At 53.8% G+C, this 16,904-nt stretch overlaps 4 protein-coding genes across 4 annotated transcripts; 1 reads left to right on the top strand and 3 right to left on the bottom strand.

Annotated features, from left to right (window-relative positions):
- Window positions 1–794: 794 nt before the first annotated feature.
- Window positions 795–3,636, bottom strand: CORC01_05740 (PA domain-containing protein; the record flags this gene model as incomplete). Its single annotated transcript, XM_022617382.1, has 2 exons — window positions 795–1,001; window positions 1,114–3,636. 2 exons carry the CDS (start codon window positions 3,634–3,636, stop codon window positions 795–797), a joined length of 2,730 nt encoding a protein of 909 aa, XP_022476199.1.
- Window positions 3,637–6,972: 3,336 nt separating this feature from the next.
- On the bottom strand, window positions 6,973–7,558 carry CORC01_05739 (uncharacterized protein; the record flags this gene model as incomplete). The annotated part of the gene is made up of 3 exons (XM_022617381.1): window positions 6,973–7,202; window positions 7,360–7,403; window positions 7,476–7,558. The coding sequence occupies 3 exons, from the start codon at window positions 7,556–7,558 to the stop codon at window positions 6,973–6,975; spliced, it is 357 nt and encodes a 118-aa protein (XP_022476198.1).
- A 5,172-nt stretch (window positions 7,559–12,730) lies between these two features.
- CORC01_05738 (SET domain-containing protein) lies at window positions 12,731–15,069 on the bottom strand (the record flags this gene model as incomplete). The annotated part of the gene is made up of 2 exons (XM_022617380.1): window positions 12,731–14,488; window positions 14,776–15,069. 2 exons carry the CDS (start codon window positions 15,067–15,069, stop codon window positions 12,731–12,733), a joined length of 2,052 nt encoding a protein of 683 aa, XP_022476197.1.
- Window positions 15,070–16,532: 1,463 nt separating this feature from the next.
- CORC01_05737 (uncharacterized protein) lies at window positions 16,533–16,727 on the top strand (the record flags this gene model as incomplete). Its single annotated transcript, XM_022617379.1, has 1 exon — window positions 16,533–16,727. One exon carries the CDS (start codon window positions 16,533–16,535, stop codon window positions 16,725–16,727), a length of 195 nt encoding a protein of 64 aa, XP_022476196.1.
- Window positions 16,728–16,904: the final 177 nt, after the last annotated feature.

The following is a 16,904-nucleotide window of genomic DNA, read 5'->3' as shown; positions in this document are numbered from 1 at the left end:
TGCCCCTCGTCGTCGCCAATTCTGGGTACGAATACAGCACCAGGTTCCATTTCAGGGTTGCATGTAGATTCATGGGCGTACTAGGATTTCGCGATGCTCGAGAAACGCAACAAGGGACCGGGGGGGGGGGGGGGGAAATACCCCATTTACACTACTTCGTTCACAGTCTGAAGCTACGTCTCCTCTCGGAAAAGAGCTGCTTGAAGTATTCGCGACAAAGTACACCCTCGGGTCGTCGCATTACTGGCACACACACGGATGCCGAGGTACACACACGCCACGGACCGCGGCGGTGTAAAAATTCGACTACTCCAGAGGGGGGCCAAAAAGAAAAAAAAAGAAGGACCTATCGTACGTCGGGTAGCATTAACAAGAACATAACATGTTTTTTTAAAAAAGGAATTTAAAGAAGAAAGGAAAAGAGACTTTCGAACATGGTAATGTTGTGGTGTAAGTTAGTAGTAATAAATCCCTCCCCCAAACTCCTTGCAATGCCAGAAACCAACAGTATTGTGAAGGTAGGTCAGGCTTCGCGATACTACTTCTCAGTACCTACGCAGAGCCACCAACAACCCCCCACATGGACCCCCCCCAAAAAGGCGTTTTAAACTAAAGGAGAACAAAATGAGGAATGGGAGCGCGCAGTCCCTTCGTACATGGATGGTGTCGTTCGTGCCTTCAAAATGCGAAACTTCAAACACACACACACACACACACCCGAACCTCCCATGGAAAAACACGGGAAAAAAAGAAAAACAAAGACTCAAACAAAAAGAGGTGGTGGTGATGTGGAATCAGCTGCTCTCCGCAGACTTCTCCCACTCCCGCAACATATTCGTCGCGTTCTGAATGATCCGCGCCGTCTTCTCGACGAGCTTGTTGGCGAGCTCCCAGTTGCCCGCCTCGACGGCATCGCGGATGGCGGCAAAGGTGACGGGCTTGTTGCCGGACCAGGCCCGGGGCCCAAAGATGACGTGCTTAAACTGGGTGCGGTCGGGAATCTGTGCGGTCCCACGTTGATCAGCATTCGGAATCCAAGATAAGACAAGCAAACAAGGGGTTGAAAAAAAAAAAAACCATGTCACGGAAAAACGGAAAAGGATGAAAACGTACACCACCCCCCTGCTCAAGATCTAGCAACGCCGTCTCAAAGTCGGCCATGCGGCTGTTGAACTGGATGCGCTTGTCGCCCATGTCACCCGACTCCCAGCCGCCGCCGCCCATGACCGTGCTCTCCCACGTCATCTCCCACATGGAGAAGCCCTTGATATTGACCTTGACCCCCGCGACAAGCTTCTTGAGAGGCTCCAGCGAGAACTTGTCCTGCGTACTCGCCCCACTGTGCTCGCAAAAGTTGGCTAGGTCGTTGATGTAGCGCTCGATGCGCTCGCTGTAGCCCACCATGTCGAACGGTAGAATCGGCTTATCCGCGAGCTCGAGAATCAAGAGGCCGACAATCTGGCCCATCATGACGTGGTACGCGAAGTCCGGATCTCCGATGCGCTGGACCCATTCGTAGTTGTCGTAGCTGGATTGAGCGGGAAATCGTGCACCCCTGAAGCCGAGATCAAGAGAACTGGTGCCAGCAATGTTCTGGAAGGGGACCCAGTCGCCATCCATCCCAAGCTCTTCTAGGTCACCCTCTCGTTGATTCCAGAGATCGCGGACTGTCGCGTTCAGACTCGCGTCAAAAACGCGTTCGATAACGCGGAGGACAGCCTGTTTGAAGACGGGTGATCCGGCCGCGTGGAACTCGCTGCCTGCTACGGCAGAGTCGAGGTTGATATAGGCAAACGCATTTTGTCTTAGCAATTCGTCGTTGTGTTCAACAAACTCGGTGGAGCCAATCATGTTGTACTCCGTGGCATCCCACGACATGAACTCGATGCTCCGAAGAGGGCGCCAACCTTTTGAGACGAGCCCGCCAAAGATGCGTGCCATCTCAATCAGCACCGCCGTGCCCGAGTGAGGCTCGGTCGCACCAAAGGACCAAGCATCCCGGTGATTTCCAATGATGATGGACTTCTGGTCCTGCTCAATGCCTTCGATTTTGCCATAAACGTTCCAGATGCCCTTCTGCTCGACAACGTCGTTGTCGTTCTTAAGCCGTACGATGGGCGAAGAAAGGTTACCGGTCCACCACTCGGCGATGTCAGGAACGCCTCCTGCCCATTCCTTTGGCACCTGCTCACCATGGCCTTTGAGATGCTGCAGTAAGATCTGTGCGTCACGCCACGCAAGGGGCAGACTGGGGATCTTGGTCAGACCCTTGCTCTCATCGGGCTTCATGCGCGGCAAGTTCTTCTTGCTCTCCCAGCCAGGCGTCAGGGGGTCACCTAGGACCCAGTTCGATAGCGCAACGGAGCCTCTCTGGACGCCATCGGCGGGCATGAAGCGGCCGTTCGGTGCGACATCACCCAATCTGAAGCCATCGTCCGCCGGGTCGCTGTAGACGATGCAACCTGCAAAGCCGGCTTCCTCTGCAGCCTTGACCTTGAGAGCCAGGTTTGCCTGCAGACCGTAGTACCGAACGAGGGCGATGGCGCCCTTGGTGTCGATCCCGTGATCCGCAAGTTTCTTGAAATCAGATCTCGCACCGTAGTTGGCGTATATCAAGGGTCCCTTGACGTCTCCAGACTTGGAAAGGCCGTGGAACACAAAAGTCTGATGTCCGGCTGCTTCCCCGCCAACTTCCTCCTCCTCGAGCTTCGCAGACCACTTCGGCTTCCCGTCATCGCCCAAAATCTCGACAGCACGTCCTCCGGCCTTTGGATAATTCATGTACACGTAGTATTCGTCAACGTTGACGTAATCCAGCCCGGCTCTGGTGAACATGGACTCGACATCCATAGCCAGAGCATAGTCGCCCTCGGTTCCTGCCATATGGGCGTATTTGGTGTAATGAGCTACCGACGCTTTCAGTCGGCGGGCCTCGACGTTTTGTTGCACGTACAAGCGTACGTCTTCGGGGTTGAAGCGCAACCCGCCGTTCATGCGCCTGGCCATGCTGGTGAAAAGATCGCTCATGAAAAGTGCGTAAAGGATGCCCATGACGAAGACAACTGCAAAAACCCGGGCAAAAATAATTATGGCCGTCCGCGCCTTGTCCTTGTCCCATTGCGGAAATGCGAATCTCGGCCTCGTCGTTGTCGCATTCGCCTCGTTTGAATTGCTGGGACTGTCGCTCGAGCCCGAAGGCAAACGAATTGTTGGACGCAAATTTGGCATCCGCCATCGCCAAGACCACTTCCAGCGTGATAAGGAGAGGGCGAAGGGTATCCGTTTCCCCCATATTGACGAGCGCGATCTATCGTCCGGCTCCCCTACCTCGAGCTCTTGCATCTCTCGACGCACGTATGCCGTCTCGTCGCCATCGTCATCACTGCCCCATGAGCTATCTTCGTCCTCTGTTTCGACTGTGGGCGGCCTGTAACCGTTCGGGCGCCGTGATGAAGTCGCGACGCCGTTTCTGTGTAGCAGGGACTGCGACTCGGTTTCGGCCTGAGAGCGGTCATCTAGCGGGGAGCGCGGGGGTTGCCATTCGGAGGGGTCGGCCGGACCGCTTGTGGCGAGGGCCTCGTCGTAACTCGGGATGGGCGGTACGGATTCATACCGGTGATCGCGATCCGATGGCATCGTCGCAATCGTCGGCGCCCGGTGGCGGGAATCAAGGGAACAGCGTATATAGCGGAAGTCGGTCAAGGCCGTCTATCGGCATCCGTACAGCAACGAGGAAGAAACGAGCGGTATCGAGTCGGTCGGGTGAGGGCGGAGATGGAGGGAAAAAGGAGTGGTGGAAAGGCGCAGCAACGCACAACGCAGTCGAAATACTATGACGCAAGAGAAGGGGTGCCCATGGATGCTGCTGGTGAGCAGGCAGACATTGACCGGATCGACAGGATTAGGGACAGCTGGATGGTGAGGCCGGTTGCAATGTCGAAACCGCAGGCGACGAGTGAGCTCGATGGAGGTGGAATTGACTCTGCGGCTGGCGATGTCGAAACACGGAGGTTCGTGATTTGGCATGGATGGACATGGCGGTGCTGCTTTCCCGTCTTCCGTGCGGCAGTGGGTGGGTCTGTCCCCAGGCAGGTAGTTCCAGTCTACTAGACAGTGGCCACAGCCAGTCCAGCCCGGCCCAGTCAGTGAGTGCAGCCGCAGTCAGTGACTCGTCCACTGGAGAGTTCCCTTCTTCCCAGGGGCTGTCCAATCAGAAGTGACCAGTGTCTTTCTGGGCAGTAAATCACTGCTTACGTACTCAATGATTACCTAAGAAAAGATAGCTTACGCGGATTCGTCGAAGACAAGGAAGCCTCGGGACCAATTCGAGGACGGAGCTGAGTGATGACATAAGCGGACCCTTGGCAGATCCGATTATGTCATCAGCACCGCCACGCTTGGCTCCTTCTCGGCTGTCACTTCTCCAGAGCCTCTCTGAATTAGGTTCCCACCCCTCCCCCCAGCCCCACCAGCACCCCCACCCCCCGGTCCTTCCGTCACACCCCTTCCACAGCTGTGAGCCAGGAATGGGGAGATATCCCTGCCGGCCCCTTTCTGATGACGAGATTCCCCACTCACCCCCTGCTCTCCACCGATGGCCACCGGTTCCCAATTTTAATGTGACCCAAAGACCCCTGATGCTTTCTGGTGCTCCATCTCTCAAAACGCAGTTCGTTCTTCGGGAACCGGGACTTCTGCACGGGTCTCAGGTCGGCCCGGCCCCGGGATCGGCGTTCGACATCCGGGCGAACCTGATCTGCCGTGACTCGCCCCGGCGATTCGTCGAGCCAGCCCCGGGTTCAGTGATATCGCGGGAATGGATACCGCTGAGAGATGATTTTTGACTATGATCCGATGGTCAGATATGATTAGATGTTTGGAAGTGCTTATGGTTGCCGATACTGCCGCACCAGTCTCCATGAACCACGAAAGTCTGCCCTAATACGTGCTTCACTAGTTGGGGGCCCAGCATCCTCTCTGTACTAGGCCTGTGGACAGACCTTCTGCGTCCACACCTCCTTCTGGCTTTGCACTCACAATCTCTTTCTCAAGCCACCTTGGAGCTCATCACAACGTTTGGCGACGTCCATTACCCACGATTCTCACTCGCAAGTATGTCTGCGTGAATTGCTAATCTCTACAACCAGCAAGGCATCGTGGACAATTGCAACTCCCCGTTTGCACCACTCACATACCGACTAGTTGAAGCCATCTCCTGACCAACTCGAATCCTCACTCGAAATGTTTCCGCTCGAATACATACCGCTTCGCGATCCCGATCCTGGAGCAGGTCCCTAGTGACCTTGTTTGCCAGCCCATCCGGAACCACCCAAATCGATCGATGTCGAAGCAACCACCATCTCTCCCCGAACACTTCCAGAACCCTACGATCCCTATAAAAATCATTATAAAATCGCAAGCTTTCGCTTGTTCCAGAGTTCCAGACTTTAACGCTGGCACAGTGGGATTCCCCAGAGCAGACGCTTGCCGCCGCCAAGTATCGAATGCCTTGCGCGAATTTTTTTGCCGTGCAAGTCGCCAAACTGCCAAAACAATTTTGCTTTTCGCAAAACATCGTCCATGCTTGCTTCCATCAGTAGACAGACGTCCTTTAGACTTTGGCTACTATTGCATGACGTTTGCGTGACTTTCTAGAAAAGTGTCCCTTTCGGTGACACGAACAGTCCGTTCTTGGAATGGGCGATTGAAGATCGTGTCCCCAGACAATGAACGCTGTACGCAAACGAACACAACATTGCGAAATCTCCAAGTCATCCATCACTCGTACAACTTTCGCCAGGTTGTGCCTGATAGTCACAGCACAACGACGCGATTGTGCTGTCTTACTTATTTCTCGAGTGGCTGATCTAACGCGAAGCCCCAGATTTGAAGTTTTGAACCTGCCGACTCTCATCAATCCGGGCATCGGCTGTTCTTTCTTATCCTTGGAGACACCCGCAGCCTCTCTAACTATTTTCCCTCGTTTCCTGGTAGTTTGCCTTTTATTTCCGTTGCATGGCGTGACTATTCTTGGTCTGCCCGAGTTCCCATTGCCAGGCCTTTGGCGCCGCGCCGTTGTCCTACCAGGCGCTGCTGTTCCTTGGCCCTGGGAGGACCACGGTAACCGATTTCGGAGTGGCGGACTGCAGATTTTTTTTGGTTCCGGGGTAAACAAAGGAACGCCATGCTTTGGTGTCTTCACCGGCCACAGTCCGCCTGCTCGAGCCTCGAATTGCCCTGTCCATATGCCCTAGAAAGACCATTTTCCATTACTTTAGTCTGCTGAACCCCAGAAGCCCTCGGCATTCGCATGCCAGAGCCTTTCTGGTTCACTTTCTGGTGCGTCGGACTCGCGGCGCGGCGCTATTATCATAGGCATTCTCGGGGTTCGTCTTCCGCCACACAAGACTTTGCTACACAAAGTGCGAACTAAGCACCGAAGGTAATAATTTTCGAATGATGTCTGCGCAACCTCTTTCTCTGAAGAATGCGCGAAGGGAAGTGGCATTGGGACCAACTAAAAAATTAATTGTGGGAGATTGGAAGTTTTAGACACCACTAGGCCATCCCTTTAGTCGCGCTCTCTCGCGACATTGATCACCCGCATACCATCAAGTAGCCTTAGCTTAGGCTCGTGGAACACGCAAGAAACAAAACATGCAATGTCTTGGCTAGACTCAACTGCCGTGGAACGTGAACCGCTTCCTGTCATGAAGTCCTCGTGAGACAACATCGTCGGCGTTCAACCCGATTTGGACAAAAGCGAAATTTTCAACCCCGGCTCGTCACTAGACTGCAAATCCAATTGCTACAAAGAACCATTCCATGCGTCATCATAATCAATATTCGTCTCGTTCAGCTCCAGCTGTTGTAGATGCAGACCTTTCCGCCAATGTTCCAACACTCCCCAAGCAAATTCCAATGATCCAACGCCGTGTCAAACTAAGCCTGCAGCCCAAAGCCCTCGCCCCTTCATACCCTGACGCCCTTGACAATCGCCATCTGTACCACATCATTGCTCATCAAACACGCCAGCTCTAGCGTGATCGCATGGTGGAAGTACGCCGCCATTGTCCCCGGGTGGCATCCCGCCTCGTTCTTCGCCGACTCCGCAATGAGCTCTGGCAGCGTATGCCCCAGCTCAAGACGCCCGATAATCAGTTGATTCGCTTGGATAACCAGCGGCACGTCGGGGTACCAATCTATCCCAGAGTCCCGAGGCTCTCACGTCAGCGGAATCCATGCCAAAACGAGTAATAAAAGAGGGCAAATTTTTTTGGGTTTTCTGCCGAGCCACCTCGCCCGCGATGGCACGCTTGCTCGTTCTCGGCCGGCGGCCCGGGTTCTCGCCAAACGAACCTCGGTCAAAGATGAAATGTGTCCTACAAGCCTGTGAGCATATGCTTGGTGCTTTGCCTGCATATGTTTTCTGCAGCCTTGAACGGATGGGGGAAGGGGGGGGGGGCTTTGCTCACGTTTCCTGCAGTCCCGCCGCTGACGCCGTCAACGCGCTCGAGCGACTCGAGCCGCTCCCGTTGCTCTGTGCTCTGCCTCGCATGTTTGATGATTCCATGTCTATTCACGCGTTTTCTGTACACGCCCGGCGATCATGCAGATAAACTGCCTTTTTTTTCACGAATGCCCGCAAAAAGTCTGGGGAAAACAACGGCCTCTATTAAATATTATATTTTGGTCTCTTATCTTCTGCTCACTTGCGGTATGTGTGGTCCCGTGTAAAACGTTCGGTCGTGAGCGTGTTTGAGCAGGTAATCGCCTAATCAGGAAAGGGGCCCTTTTTTTTCTCTTCTTCTATGTACACCAACTCAACGCTCTCCAACACGAGTTGCCGTTTATTTTCTCAGCCCAAACAGTATTGATTGGCCACAACTGCCAATCAACTTGTTGGAGATAGTTGGGGAGTAGGTTATATATGCTTTTCCACTAGGAATTGCCACCGATTGCAAATATTGAATTCGGCTCGTTGGGGTAGGCTCCGCGTCCGCAATTCGATTGTATAGGCTTTTGAAAACATGTAGGTTACGAACACCGCTGTAAAGCCGAAATACGGCCTTATTTCTAGCTTTACAGACTCCGTCGCTTGTACGCATAAGTTCGATAGGGTTGGTTCGCACGTGGCTTGATACAAATCTGTAGACTAGAAACACCGTCAGCTCTGCCATTCGATCTGTGATGCGCAAACTTGCGGGGGGAAAGGGGGGGCGAAGGTCAAAGCATGGAACCGTCCAGGCTTCCAGGTTGTCGTGAAAAGTGCTGATTCGTTGACATAGTCCGCAAAATGACTGCCATTCTTTACGTTATTTCCCGTATTCGTATTGTGTCAAAACCGTGGTAAACATTTGCGAGACACTTGTATAGGACATCGCGCGACTACTGCGGTTGTGAGGATCACGTAGGGATCTCTAGTCTGCGCCGCGGAAATGCGGTTTCTTCGTTTGACAAACGCTAAGATGAGCTACAAGTCTCATTATTAGAAGATTCGGGAATCCCAAGTTGCGTAGAAGCCAATCTGGACAACTGCTACAACCAAATTGCGCTATAGCCGTCGATGATTGCAATGTTTTGTACTCTCGTCCAAAGTACGGCCAGGAGCTGATGAGCCACATTCGCCTCTCCACGAGCGAGAAGAGTGGGAAGATAATATTCTTTGCACTTTCAACATTCTAGAACAGATAATCAGCTCGGGCTTCAAACGCACGCAATTCTTGCACTGCCCAATGAAGCTGGGCGGAAAAGTGTCAGAATTAGCTGTTAGAAGATTCTACTTACGGTTGGCCAGTATTGCTTTTGCCCGCTAGAGCCAGCCAGATTTGCCAGTGACTCCCATCTATAAACCGTCATGGAATTTCGAAGCTATTATGGAGGAGGAAGTCTCAGCAACTTTGTAGTCACCGCAAGTTATATATTCGTCTAGTCGCGCCGTCAATCAATGTGTGTTTTTTGCTAGCTAAAGACAAGTCACGGTTAGCGAATATTCTTGCGATTTCCAAAAGTCTATCCTCAATAGCATTTAGACTTCATTTAGGGAAATTTGTTTCTACTCACTGATTTGATCTCGACCTCTTTTTCCATCAACCTAGCCAGCAAAATGGTAGCTCTTGAGCACTCTGGTAAATTCTAGAGATTGTTCTTTCCAGCCAAACAGCTTCGCCCCAATTCTTGGTTAGTAGAGCTGCCAAAATTGAAAACAAAAGCATTGGACTTCCAATGCTCTTCTTCGGCACGTCGGAGTTGACTCTGTAGACTACTGCGCCATATCGGCGAAACCGCAGCTAGTCAACGCCAGCAACTCGATGCAACTCTGACCGTCGTACTACGACTGCTCGCCCTATTGCATAGTTGTGGCCCGCAACTTGAAACGAGGCTTTTGTTATTCACGCATCGATTCGGATCCTGGTTTTCGGCCAATAGGGGGCTTCCTGCGAGTTGTCCCGACAAAAGGCGTAACCGGCGGGAACCGCTTGGATATCATTGGCCTTTGACTGCATGCCAACCCCGAGTTGTCCGTCGAAGCAATCGATGAGACATCGATTGCCGGTGTGGCATACCGGCAGTCTGCTCCCGGCGGGAGACAGATCGTGATTGTTGAGTGACACTGCTTTTCAGCTTTGGAAACCTGGCGCACCTGTTGCTTGCTGACCTCTCTTGGCCAGGTTAATGTTTCTTTTTCTGGCCGAATAGGAGATACGGCCGAGCCACTCGAGCCTGTTATTCGCTCCTGCATGAGTTGTTGGGTAGCAATCCCATCGATGGCGGGGAGCCAGGCGATCCAAGAGACAAAGTTCACAACCTGCTTGGGCCCGAAGTCTTTGGGCCAGGGCCGTGCCAGGATGAAGGGTAGTATCAGGTGGTAGAGAAGAGGGGGGTTTGTTCAGTCGATGGAACACGATCGATCGTTGCAAAAGTTTTTCTTGGGTTGACGAACGCTGTATCTTTGGTGATGCCGGGGTGGACCGGAGTGAGGGAAAATTGGTTCACGCTGTAACAAGTTAGCTCAACAGACGAACGTGGTTGTGTCTATAGGCTCCTGGCACCACATAGTACAGGGCTCCGTCACACAAAGCCAACGTCCTGCCTACCCTGCAGAATAGCATTTGGAAGACTGATGTGGACACAGGATGGGACACGACTTTGTTTTACATTTCAGGATGACAACTGATTTAGCTATGAGAACAGGTGGATTGTCAGGTCCAGGCAGACGTTGCTGGCCGGTGCATGCTGGCGAGCCTCGTAGTCAGGGGGGAGGGGGTAGGGGGGTGTTCTGGCAGGATAAAGAACCTTTCTCTCTCGCTGTTAGTGCCCGGCGGCGTCTCCGACGAACTTCATAGGCGGGATCCCTAGCACTACGATCACTAGACTTGTACTACATAGTCCCACCACTCTCAAACGTGTTCAATGGCTCTCGTTCTCGGCAATTTTTAGATAGTTATCGAGAGCCACCCGAGAACACCAAAGCGAAACGGTCTAAATGTGCCCTCTTTTTCGGTGTCCGTCCGTCAAAGCGGGAGGTGGGAACAAGGGGGAATGGGGAGTGCGGTGGGTGACTGCGCTGGTGTGTCTGGTCAGCCCCGTCTTCTGGAAGTGTGGGAGGCATGTCAAACAGGCGGTTACACAGTCACCAGTTCAAAGTTGTCGAGGACCATGGGACGCCAAGGAAGACTGCCAAAGACTGGCCAACCCAAGTTGAGGGAAGCACCAGTGCGGTTCGATCTGCCCAAGAGGTGTCAGCTCAAGAAAAAGCTACTGCCCGTCTCTCTTGCCCTGCAGTAGTGTGAGAGGATACCTGTCGCAGGACCTTTTGTGGAATTTTGGTCAGAGCTGCGTGTGTCTATCTACATGTGGCCACCGCTAAGAGTTGCCTCTATGAGGCGTGTCTGTGAGGGCATTTGCGCATCGACTAGACATGGAAATTTCCCTACTGCGATATGCCGATGTGTCAAGCGCGGGATGGATCAGTGGTGAGCATTGGCATCAGCGCCAGTAGGAGACTAGCGGTTGAGGTACGGGACACGGTCTCATAGGCGCGGGAAAACTCTCGAATGAGGCCTGAGAGGCATGATCACTCCCTAGCTCGTCAAGCCATAGACTCTGATTCTGGTCAGAAGATGTGCGGGGGATTTTCAAGATCATCGGTCGTCCACCCCTAGTAGGTACTCTCATGTTGGTTATTCTCGAACCCAGGTGGCTCTTTAGCACCCCCTGATCTATCCCCCCTGAGTTCTCTGGGATGATGGTACTGGCGCAAAGAGTCACGTTTCCACGCCAGTCGATGACGAGCAGCGTCTGTTAGCGGGCCACGGACGCCTAACAGCTGTCAAAGGTGCTTCCGGACCTCGACATGAGGAATCCAGAAAAACCGTCGAAACTCTGAAGGCGACGGTCTAGTCGACACTAAGATCACAATGCGCCACAAGAACAACCGAGCCCCTAGGCACGATTAAATTCGCAATTCAGTCCCACACCCACCTATCTCGCTACCGCAGACATCGGCTAGGAGCTAAACTTTTCGGGTACGAGATTCCCAGTCCTAGCAGCAACAAGAAGACGGGGGAAAGTGGATGTAAATTGGCTCCGTGACCGGGCAGTACTTATCGTCCAAGGAATGCAGCGCCGTTCGCCCGGTGGACTCTTTATTACGTCAAGATTTCGTTACACGCTCCGTCCCTGAAGCGTTGAAGCTTATCAGGCCTGGTACCGGGACACAGCGATGACAAAACAAATAAGGCTTTCTCCGCCCTTCACGAGCGAGAACTTGGGAAGGGTTCCTTCATGAGCCTCGGAACACACAGGGCTTTCCGACCCTGACTTCCCTGTTTGACGTTCCGACGCCTCAGTCCCACGGTTCACAGACCGCCGCTTGGGAGTGATGCCTTCAAAGCTTCGGGACAAACTCCAAGAAGGGAGAACGGGCCAGTCCGCCGTCCCTTTTGGCGTTCTTTTGGCAAAAAGTAAAAAAAGTTCTAGTCGAGGGACGAAGAAGAGAGTTTTGGGAGGGAAATAGGGCAAAGTGAAAGTGCGGATTGGGGAACGGCGGCCAGAGCTAATGTAGTTCGAAAGCATTGCGATTCAAGGCGCATGTTCTAGCCGCTTTAGGGCAGGGCGTTGGTACAAACCTGGAACCCGCTAGCTCGACACGAACTTTGCGATTCAGCGAGCCTGGAGGACTAACGGACGGGCAGTTGGGACACACGGATGGGCTTATTCAGACTGGAATGTTGTGTAGATCAAGCGAGATTCATCTGCCGTAACGGGCTAAACGTCATCAGCTCTCGGTCGGACTGCCACCCCCCCCCCCCACATCTCCTTCCGCCCCTCTCTAGAAACATCGACTCAGCCGCGGAGAAGGGAGAAAAGAATGTTATCAGAGACTCGGATGGTGCGGCGGCTGTGTTCCCTACCTGTCTGTGGATGCTTAAACCGAAGAGGATTGGGAACAAGGAAAGGCTTGCGATCAACAACCTGAAGCATCTGTTCGCGGACGTACGCATCTGTATCTCGATCCCGAAGACTAATCCTAAAATCGTAAAAACGTGATCGGTAGTTGCGAGTAATGTTTTCTTTTTCTTTTTCCCACTGGAACATGATCTGGGTCTTCTTCCCTCCCCACCGCCAGCCACCACCGGTCGTTGGCGTGGGCTCAATCCTCCCGTTTCCCGTCTCGCCCTAATCTTCGTAGTAATAACTTGTTGTCCCGCTCATCCCCCTTCTCTCCCTATCGTGCTGCGTTCCTATACCGGCAGCACGACTCTCCACAGAGACACTCCTTGTCCAAGCCGCGCCAGTAGCTCCCAGAGTAATCCACCGTGATCTCGTGCCCCGCCTCGATGCCCTTGCTCACCAGGATGATACGCTGCGTGCTCATCCACACAAACTGCTGGAACTGCGCGTTGGACTTGCAGCTGTGGTTGACGAACCTCGTAAAGTTGCCCTGCCGCCCTTGCCAGATCTGATAGGCCCGTACGCCCGTCGAGCTGTCCATGACGTCCATGTTTTGCAAATCCTTTGTGATAAGACCGACAAACTCTCCTATGGCCGCCCCGCGCTCAAAAGGACAAAGGGCCATCAGCCCGTTGTTGCGTCCGTCCGAGGTCCGGAATACCTGCACCGGACAGGGGCTCCGACGCCCGGACCCGAATAGCGTCGGGAAGCAGTAGCACGAGTTGATCTTGGGGTCTTCGGACTGCTCCTGGCCGCACGAGTGACACGTGTGCATGCCCTGGACGCAAGCCACGGCGTTCATCGGCGGCACCCACCGCGGGTCGTCGGTGCCCCACGCGCTCATGTCCATGACGGAGTGTTCGAGCTGCTCGAAGCTGAAGTAGGGGTCGTACTCGAGATATGTCGACCGGAGCGGGACCGGGTCGGAGCCGTCCTGGCGGACGACCCAGTCGTGCGGGTGGCCGCAGAACCGACGCTGCGCGCCCTCGCCGACAATCATGAGTAGTTGGCGCCACGTGGGATGCAGCGTGTCGGCGGCGACCTCGATCCGCGGCCGGAGGCATCGGAGTCGCTGCATGCTGTCTGGGTTAAATCCGACTCGGTATTTGCAGAAGCGGTAGAGTCCCATGCCGGCGAAGACGAGCGCGGCCCAGCCTCCCGCGTCCTTGATCTCCTTGTAGCCGCGCCAGATGGCCATCTTGTTCCGCAGCTCCTTCTCGGACCACCCAAAGTCGTTGCACGCCTCAATAAGCGCCGCCTTGCGGCGCTTGGTGGGGGACATGCCCGGGTTCGTGATGGCGAGCAGCTCGACGTACGAGTCAAAGTGCTCGATCCACCGCGCTTGGACAATGACCTCGATCGAGCGGCACGCGCGGCTCGCCTGTGTCACCTTTCGGCAAAAGATGTTGCTGCGGTTAAACGTCCCCTCCATGTCAATTTCAGTCAGCGTGCCGTCCGCCGAGGGTGCCTGCAGCAGGCCGAGCTCGAGCTGCTCAGGGACGTGAATCTTGCCCGCGTTGTTAATGGTTGCCGTTGCCGCCGTCGCCGTGAGTTGCCACTGTTCGAGGAGACTCTGTGGATCCAGGCTAATGCCGCCATGGATCTGCTCCCAGACGCTGACGACGAATTTGTCAATGGAGGACTGCTGCGGGATGAAGACGACGTCCGTTTGGATCTTTGTGCGTTTAGGGAAATTGTTGGCAATCTGCATGTGCCGCTGACTGTTTGGCTGCTGGTGCTCCTCCTCCAAAACCGACGCGGCTCCCCGGGCTGGTCGTAGGGCTCCAGTTCCCCTTCTTTGAAATAAAGCATTGGCATCGGTCTCGGGCGGTAGCTGCGGCGGTGCTTGGGATGGCGTCCGTTGTGTCCGAACATAGGCCCGGCTGGCGCTTGACGCGACGTCGTCCATCATCATTTGCGGGCTGATGGTGGGCGGCGTCGGGTGGTCGATGGTGTTTTCTCTTCCAGCATGGCTCGCGTTCGGGCTATTATTTGCGCTCTGTGATATAATGCCAGACAAATCTACCATTTTCTGTATATTTGATGGCGGTGATTAGCAGAAAACCCTCTTGTGCCCAACCAACCACCCACCCACCCATGGCACAACACGGGAAGGCAGTGAAATAAACCCCAGCCGGACATCAACTGATGCTGAGTCATCCACTCTCCATCTGTCTTGATTGGACATCTCCGGTCAAGTGTAGTTTGGCTCTGTAGAACTGGAGAGTCCTACGGGCAGCAAAAGCTGGATACTTGCAAAACATATTCCGCGCCAAAGCCGGTCCAGCCTGCGATGATAAACATGGAGATGCAACTTACCGAAACCACAGGAGAGCGGGGTGTTTGCCCCTGCATTCCGGGCTCGCCGTCCTGGATGAAAGCCTCAAATCGAAGTACCGGGTTCGTAAGGTTCCCAGACGAATAATCCCGCAGGGTTTCCGCAAGCTGGTCTAGAATCACGCGGCTGAGACCCTCTCGCAGAGTGTCCATCTGCTGCTCCGGGGACGTCATGATCCAGCGTTGGCGGTAGGGATCGGTCGGCGGGAGAAACACCTTGACGGCAAAGGGATCTTGTGCGCGCTGGAAATCAACTAGTCGACGCTTCGACACCATGTCAAGACGGGTTGTCTGAGGTATATCGAAATATTCGACAAGAATTCGTTTGCCGAGGGTTAATGGATCCAAAGGGAAATAAAAAAAAATAGACGTGTCAAAAGAGATAGCCTAAAGAAGGACTGATCGAAGCTTGTCTCTATCGTTGTCAAACGTTTGATTACTGGGTATCATAGTTGGCCTGCGGGCGGGTAACGGCACCAGGCATCATATTCTAATCGAGGAGTGTGGGAGGCCAGCACAGTTTTAACGGCGGAGAAGAGAAGAGGACGCAATGAGTGATATTCAGGGTCCACCTTCCTGCTCTGGAGGTGGGGTCAATTGTGCCAAAGCAAGGTGAGCCGAGCTTGTCTTAGTCCCTCTCCTCCTCCTCCTCCTCCTCCTCTTCTTGGGTGTGTAGACATGTATCTATGGCTGAGTGGGTGTGGGTGGTGTAGGTCCTGTTGTGCGGTGGGTGTGTTGCGAGTGAGCATCAGCCGAGAGACGAGGAGCAGGTCACCAGAGTCTAGCCCATCAAACGCCAGCCTAACCTGGTCAAGCAAGGATCGTCTTTGGGCAGACAGAATCGAATTGCTGCGTGGGCAGAAATTCCCGAGGCGGAAGGGGGGGTGGAACTGGGCAGAACGATCCGCCTCGGTATCATACACTTTTCGTCGCTTGTCTTATTTGTTAGCGGCGCCATCACAGCCACAGTTGAAAACGGCTTGACAAAAACGTTTTCTCCTCACGTGTTTTTTGCTGCTACGGAACCATGCCCGAGAAACGGGCTGTGGGGAGCAAGGGGAAGGGGGGGAGGGGGGAGCCTAGTGATGGGTCTGCTTCTCCTCTCACAGACTCTCGCAACTTGACTCTTTGCAAGTTCAAGTTGTGACGCTTGAACCCGAGTTAACCATTTGCATGACCCAATAGACTGGTTAACAGCCTGACTGACAGGCCGACTGGACTGATTGACTGACTGACTGGTGTACCAGGGGCTGCACACACACACAGAGAGAGAGAGAGAGAGAGAGAGAGAGAGAGAGAGAAAGAGGACACATACATAACACGAACAGGGGTCAACCTTTGGAACACAAAAGAAAAAGGCGTCATACAAATAGAGTTTACATGGCGTCGGCTAGCCGACGTCATACCCGGTCCGGTAAGGTTGCCTGGAAACAGCCAGTCTGAGCCCAGCCACAATTCTCGCTGTTAGGGCCACTATTCAACCGTCCGTCTCCGTATCTTCTCTCGTGGACTGTAGACCGGGGACCGGCTTGTTCGCCTCGGCTTTTTTTTTTTTTTTTTTTTGGCACCTGCAACCCCAAGGGAAGCCTGCCGGTGGACTCTCAAATTGCCATCAAATGCGCCCTTCGGGGGCAGGCTCAAACCTTATTGTTATCAGTAGAGCCGCCGCTAGATGCCAAATTCCCCCGAACAATTCATCACTATTTCTTATGCCCTTTTGCGGGCAGCTTTGGTTTCACATGTCTCTTTTAGGTCGCTATGAATCTCTGGCCAGGGCAAACAGGAACACCCTTGACATCGCGAGCCCACCTCCCCCCCCCTCCCTACCTTCTCTTTCCTACCTATCCGTATGTGCAATCTTTTACATACATTCCTGTCGTGTAATCTCCCGCTGGCATGCTGAATGCTTGGCGCTTGAAGCTTCCTATGTATAAGTGAGAAGTGATAGTCACCATAATGGCCTGCCTATTACTATCCACTTCCAATCGGACCGCTCCGTGATGTGTATTTATTAAGGTTCAGCTATTCCACGGCGACCTGGTAAACGGAGGTACTGCCAGACAAGAACTAGCCAAAGTTGCCCTACAGAGCACTTGCCGGGGAATCGATCG

This window comes from Colletotrichum orchidophilum, assembly GCF_001831195.1.
Source record: "Colletotrichum orchidophilum strain IMI 309357 chromosome Unknown Scaffold_40.1, whole genome shotgun sequence".
Lineage (NCBI taxonomy): Eukaryota > Fungi > Ascomycota > Sordariomycetes > Glomerellales > Glomerellaceae > Colletotrichum > Colletotrichum orchidophilum.
Note: the sequence above shows the minus strand (reverse complement) of the source record. Positions and strands in the feature narration are given on the sequence as shown.